Source organism: Eurytemora carolleeae, unplaced genomic scaffold (assembly GCF_000591075.1).
Source record: "Eurytemora carolleeae unplaced genomic scaffold, Eaff_2.0 scaffold2583, whole genome shotgun sequence".
In the NCBI taxonomy this organism is placed as follows: Eukaryota; Metazoa; Arthropoda; class Copepoda; order Calanoida; family Temoridae; genus Eurytemora; species Eurytemora carolleeae.
This window is the reverse complement of record NW_019398476.1, coordinates 1-6245: the sequence shown is the minus strand read 5'-3', so window position 1 is coordinate 6245 and position 6245 is coordinate 1. Positions and strand designations below refer to the sequence as shown.

The 6245-nt window shown below is 34.9% G+C and overlaps 1 protein-coding gene and 1 long non-coding RNA gene across 2 annotated transcripts; both read right to left on the bottom strand.

Moving 5' to 3' along the window:
* Nucleotides 1-62: 62 nt before the first annotated feature.
* LOC111717412 (uncharacterized) lies at nucleotides 63-2645 on the bottom strand. Its single transcript, XR_002768777.1, has 3 exons — nucleotides 2540-2645; nucleotides 735-1068; nucleotides 63-147 (listed from the first exon to the last, which is right to left on the bottom strand). It is a non-coding gene; the product is annotated as an uncharacterized LOC111717412 (long non-coding RNA).
* Nucleotides 2646-4731: 2086 nt separating this feature from the next.
* On the bottom strand, nucleotides 4732-5984 carry LOC111717411 (uncharacterized). The gene is made up of 3 exons (XM_023492912.1): nucleotides 5829-5984; nucleotides 5597-5694; nucleotides 4732-4978 (listed from the first exon to the last, which is right to left on the bottom strand). The coding sequence occupies exons 1-3, from the start codon at nucleotides 5883-5885 to the stop codon at nucleotides 4747-4749; spliced, it is 387 nt and encodes a 128-aa protein (XP_023348680.1). The 5' UTR covers nucleotides 5886-5984; the 3' UTR covers nucleotides 4732-4746.
* Nucleotides 5985-6245: the final 261 nt, after the last annotated feature.

Below are 6245 nucleotides of genomic sequence, written 5' to 3'. Positions count from 1 at the left end.
TATAAGATGGTTATCCACTAAGATCATGAAAGACCCCCAATGTAAAAAGGGGGCTGGCTTACCTGACATGTGATGGCTCATTATTACAGTCTGCAACATATTCTGGTATTCTCCATAGATCTCGGATCCAACCAGCACCAAAATATCCTAAAATACGAGAAGTTCAAAAGTCATCAAGATTTAAAAAGAGGAAAGGTTTGTCACAATAAACTTTCAAAACAACTGATTTTAGACCTAAAAATAACTCAACGTCTCACTTTATTAAAAGATAAATGAAAAAAAAGACATGGGTCAAGAGACCTCTGGGTAAGCGTCTTGTCACGGATTCCGCAAATCCATTCTGTGACGTCATTTATTGTTCTGTGGAGATGTTTAGGTCACCTCCCTTCCCTCGATGAAATTACCTAATTACTTAAAAAAAACTTGTTTCAAGAATTATTCACTTTTACCGCCTTTTGACCACCATTACCGACATATGATTCCCACAACAGAGGAAGGTTAAATTACGAAACTTCCCATGGGACAGTTCTGTAAAATAACCACCCGCTCTGCGAAGTTTTCGGAAAATTGAAATTTTTATTTAAAGACGGCTTCCCTCGACCAATTTAATGCAAAATTAGTCTTGGGTACCCTGGGTAGGAAGGACGAAGGTTTCGAGGTGGCTCGGACGAAAAATGTTTGTCACTGACTTCCCCCCCCCCCCTTGTTAAACAGGACTTACTGTATCAACTTACCTCCTGGAAAGCACCACCAAAGAAAAGCTTGTTTATCTCTTCCAAGATAAAAATGATGAAGACCCAAAAATCCACCAAACAACCAGAAAAAATAAGCTACACATAAACTTGCCATTTTTAAACTATCTAAGTTTCTTTTATCACAACAATTTGAACATTCTCTTCTGAAAATATATAATCATGGTATTTATTAAATATCACAGTTTTTTAAATGGTAGATACAAAGTTTACCATGTATATTGTATTTTGTGAGATTTGAGATTTAGATAAACTGTTTAAAGCCCACCGTTCTGAGGGTCTTCTTCTTTTACAACTACAGCCAAACGTTTACTATCTAAAAAAGAATTTTCTTCAAATTTTCAAGATTTCTCTTTGTCAAAAAAAAATTAGCAAGTAAAAAAAAACCTAGGTTAATATTATTTATTTTACATTACATGAGAAAATATCTGTTCTATGTTGTTAACTTTCGGTTGACATTAAGCTTAGCCATAGAATCTGAACTTATTATCATTAATGGGTTATTCCTTGTTATTTGAATGAAAATTGAAAATCCAATCTGTTTAAAAAGATGTTTCAACTTCTTAATCGGATTCAGACCGGCTGTACAAATGATTCTAAAATATGTTTTACAAAAATTTATATATTAACTCAAGCATGCTTTATATATTTAAAGGGGATGGTGGAGTTGGCACATTTGATGTAGGGGGGGGTCGAAAGCTAGGGATCCAGGGAATACAGTAGTAGCAACAAATCCAGTGTTTGACCATCTAATGATCTCTTATGACCTCTAATGACCTCTAATGACCTCCACAAATAGAATATATTTCAACCATGGCTATTATGCATTTCAAACGAAAGCTAGAAACCCAGGGAATACAGTAGTAGCAACAAATCCAGCGTTTGACCTTCCAATGGCCTCTAACAACCTCTAATGACCTAAATGACCTCCAAAGATGAAAATGTTTTAACTACGGCTTTATGCATATCAAACGAAAGATAGGAATCCAGGGAATACAGCAGTAGCAAGAAATACAGTGTTTGACCTAATAATGACCTCGAATGACCTAAATGACCTCCAAAAATGAAATTTTTTTAACAATGGCTTTGATGGTCAAACACTGGATTCATTGCTGCTATTACTGTATTGCCTGGGTTCCTAGCTTTAGTTTGATATGCATTAAGCCATGGTTCAAACATTTTCATTTTTTAAGGTCATTTAGGTCATTAGAGGTCGTTAGAGGTTATAAGATGGTTATACACTGGATTTGTTGCTGCTACTGTATTCCCTGGGTTCCTAGCTTTCGTTTGATATGCATAAAAGCCACAGTTGAAATATATTCTATTTGTGGAGGACATAAGAGGTCATTAGAGATCATTAGAAGGTCAAACACTGGATTTGTTGCTACTACTGTATTCCCTGGATTCCTTACTTTTATATACTGTATACTGTATATTATATATATGTTGCTTTTTTATTTGTTTGTTTGTTTTTGTCCAATAAACGGCAGAACCGATCGGCCCCAAATTTGGTGTGGGACCTCACATGACACCAGGGAAGGGTATGGATGATCAAAATTAAAAAAATTAGCCTTCAACAAAATTCAATTCTCATAAAATTTTGAAAATGCACGAATTTTTGTTTGATAAAATACGCGAACGTTTTTTTTTTATTTTACAATGTATACAAAGAGAAAACGTTCAATTGCTATAAAAGATTAGATCATAGAGTGAAGCGCCATGAAAGCCTAGTAATTAATATTTTCATTGTTTACATTTTTGTTTATTATTAAATGATCATAAATTACCTATATTTCTCTGGGTGAACAGTTCAAGATGGAGATCTAGAGGATTAAGCCCAGGAACACGTGACAGGTCTCCTGTTCAGAAATTTAAATGTATTGTCGAATGCCGGAGACAATTGGAGGCTATTTGATATTTAAGCGACTCGTTCTTTTATAATCAGATGTAATCTTTTTGTAAAATATATTCTGTTCGTAAAATCTATGAACGTATGGAACGTATAAAAAAAAACACCAACTGAGCTAAAAGTAACATATGGTATGGGAGAAACACCAGATAAATTTGCAACTAAAACATCAAATACAATAAATGTATGCAATACATTAAATTTGAAACTTTAAAAACACTTGTTTGGCTTTCTTTTCAAAATACACAATATACATTATATCGACATTCCTATTATTCAAACTGAATTATAATCAAATTGTATCTTTCACTTTTTCACTTTTTAATCCATTCAAGGGATACTGATTTCTTAANAAAAATATAAACAGTTAAAAAATATATCTTTGCACATTTGGCAGGGGAGTATATTCTTACTTCAAGAAGAAGAGTATATTCTAAATTCAAGAAAAAATGGAGAAAAAAGAAAGAATAAAATAAAGAAAAAAAAGGAAAAAAGAGAAAAGAGAAAAAATGAGAATGACATATTCTTGCCCTTGGTTACTACTTGACAGTAAATTAAAGATAACTATCAAGGTAAGTTGTGCAAAATGACATGAAAAAAAACAGAAATTTTTTTCCCCCCAAAATTAATTATAAATTAAGAATATACTCCCATGATTGGCAAAATCTGACACTCAGAATTAGGTCTGGGCCAAATCACGGTTTGGAACTTTCTTCTCCTGTACTAAATTGGTACCTATTAATAATGGGGAAGAGTGCTTACTGCTTAACTAAGTAGGTACCTATTATTTATAGTACGGAAGAGGGCTACAACTAAGTAGATATCTATGAATGGTAGGGAGGAGTGCTACTTATAATTAGCTACCTATGAATGGTAGGGAAGACTAAGCAGGTACCTACCTATGAATAGTAGGGAAGATTTAGCATGAAGTAGACACCTACCTATGAATAGTAGGGAAGAGTGCTGTATGTAAGAAGTCCTGGCAGACGGATTTCATGTACAGATCCATGAGTGTTGTTGTGAGGCTGGCTCCTCGGAATAAAGTTGAAGTTTCCTCTTCCCTCTCAATCTCGAGCTGACTAAGCGAGGCCAGGAGGTCAGCCTCCTTCTTCTCAAACCTAAGAAATTATTTTCTTTAACTAATAAGTTTTGTAACATAATGAGAAAGACCACAAACTGAAAATTATCAATTATAGTTTTTTTTAAGTTTTGCTTCCTTAAACAAAATTAAATGCTACTTTTTGTTTCGTTAAGGTTAAGATCTTTTGGGGTGGGGTGGCTAGTATGTGAGATCAGTTCTCTTTAGATCACTGAAGTTAAGCACACTTGTCCGCAGCTAGTAACTGGATTGGTGTCCAGGCTGGTGTTCACGGTTTTGATTCCCGCACTTCTCACAAACCTGTGGTTTCAAAATCATCTGTAGTCAACATCTGGTTTGCGAAAGGGTGCGTGCTTTCTTCTCAACAAGAAAGAAGCTTGAAATGGATTGATCCAAGTGAATGATGATAAAGAGAGGAAAGGTTGACAAGCAGAAAGAGTCTATCGCCACCCCATTCACAGTCCTATTCTAGGTCTGTCATGTGTTGCAGTATACTAAGTAGCCTACACACCACCTATCAGGATGGCGGCCTTATGTACTCCTATATCTTGTGCTCATATTGTGATTTATTGATTCATGTGTCAAGCTTATGTTTATGAGTACCTAAGGCTTCCTTGTTTCAGAGACAGCGCTTTGACGCCTCCCTGCGATATTGTGATTACCGTTTTAAACACTCGTTCCCGTGGATCCGACGCTCCCCTGGACTCGTCCACTACTATTGTTTCTCTACTGTCCCTTCTCCTACCCGGTCTGTGTTCTCCTCTCTCTGCTCTCCACGAGACAGACCAGCTGGAGGTACGACCACTTACGTAAAGTTTCCAGCTAAAGATACCTGGGGGTATCCAATCTGGGTTTAAAAATTATTGGGAGCAATTAGTGTGATGTTTCCTATCTCTTAGGCACCCACGCGTCATTCCAGTGTATCACAAGAATTCCTGCACTCTTCTATTTTAGGCCTAAGAAGCCCTTAGGCAGCTGGAATCTTGTCAAATACAAAAACCCCTCCAACACCAAATTTTCGCAATAGAAATATTTCGAGATTCAATTGTAACAACCCGATCATGTCCTGGGAACAAAAACATCTCTTTCAAACAAAAGTTAAAGTGCTTACCTGCAGATTCCCTTTTCTTTTCCTCTTTCTCCGCATCATCTTCAATCATCTGAAGCCATTTATCCGTCGGATTCTCAGGTTTAGGTCTGACCAGGGTCTCCTCAATTCTAATCAATTAAAGGGACTGTAAACAGAATTTTAAGTAACCCTTCCATGCAAAGATGGCAATGCCTTGTCTGATAAAGTATAAATTAGATATCAACGTAAAAATTGTTAAAAACTGACAATTTTCAGTTGTGGTTTCTCTACAAAAGCTAGTAGTATTTTTAGATCTAGAAAAACGAAAATATCTTCCACATTTAAGACGGGGTTTTCAAGGGTACAGTTGTGAATCGGGCAGTGTCATCTTTGTCGGAAGGGTCACTTGAAATTACACGTCCAGTCTTTTTAAGATTTATAAGTATTTTACTGATTTACCGCAATAGTTAATACTTTATTTTGTTTTCAAGATATATTTTTAAAACAACTTCTCTTTTTCTTAAATCCTTTATTTCGTTTAATCTTCTATGCTCCTTTGTTCAGTTATCGTCATTTTGTAATTGAAAATGTGTTTTTAGTTTATAATTCCAAGCTTAAAATCCTTTCCATGTATCAACTTTCTTAATTTTACATTTCCTTTCATTTTCACTTTTCTTCATTTTTTACAAATATTTCCACTTAATTTAACCGCCTTAAGTTTAATTTATTACTTTGATACATCTAGTTTGTTATTCTAAATATTTTACGTAATGTTTTCGCGTTGGTCAGGGGTATTAAAATCTTCGGTAGGTTCCTCTAGTACATCCCCTATCTTCTTAGACTTCTTCATTCCATCCATTAACACCTGAATATCGAAAGAAAATGGATATCTAATCCAAAATGTTCAAAGGCATTTATATGATATCATTCTGAATCGTTAATGCTTCTAAAAATATTTCATAGATAAGATTTTAAAGAAGTGAAATAAAATGATCTAACCTCAACTTTTCCGTCAGGTTTGACCACCCGTCTTTCCAGGGCAAAAGATTGTTTCATTTTCTCCCGTTCTATCCAGGACTTGACCACATCAGGAGTCTTAGTAGATACACAGGACGCAACCTGCTTCCAGTTCTATAATATCATTTATTAAAGGTTAGGTTGAGAAAGGTAGATTGAAATCAAGATTTTCAGGATCCTTTTCCTAGAACTATTATACACCAAATAGATTCTAGTACATTAGATGGCAACGTAGTATTTGTACACACTCAATACAGCTATATTCTTACGTCACACGTGTCAACTTAGGTTTTGTGTCCGTCAAAATTATTGATAATATTGATAACTAAAAAAGTGCTTATCTTACGGTAAAATAAGTGCAATTTTATGTTCTTTACTCTCTGTTTTACAAATTTACTT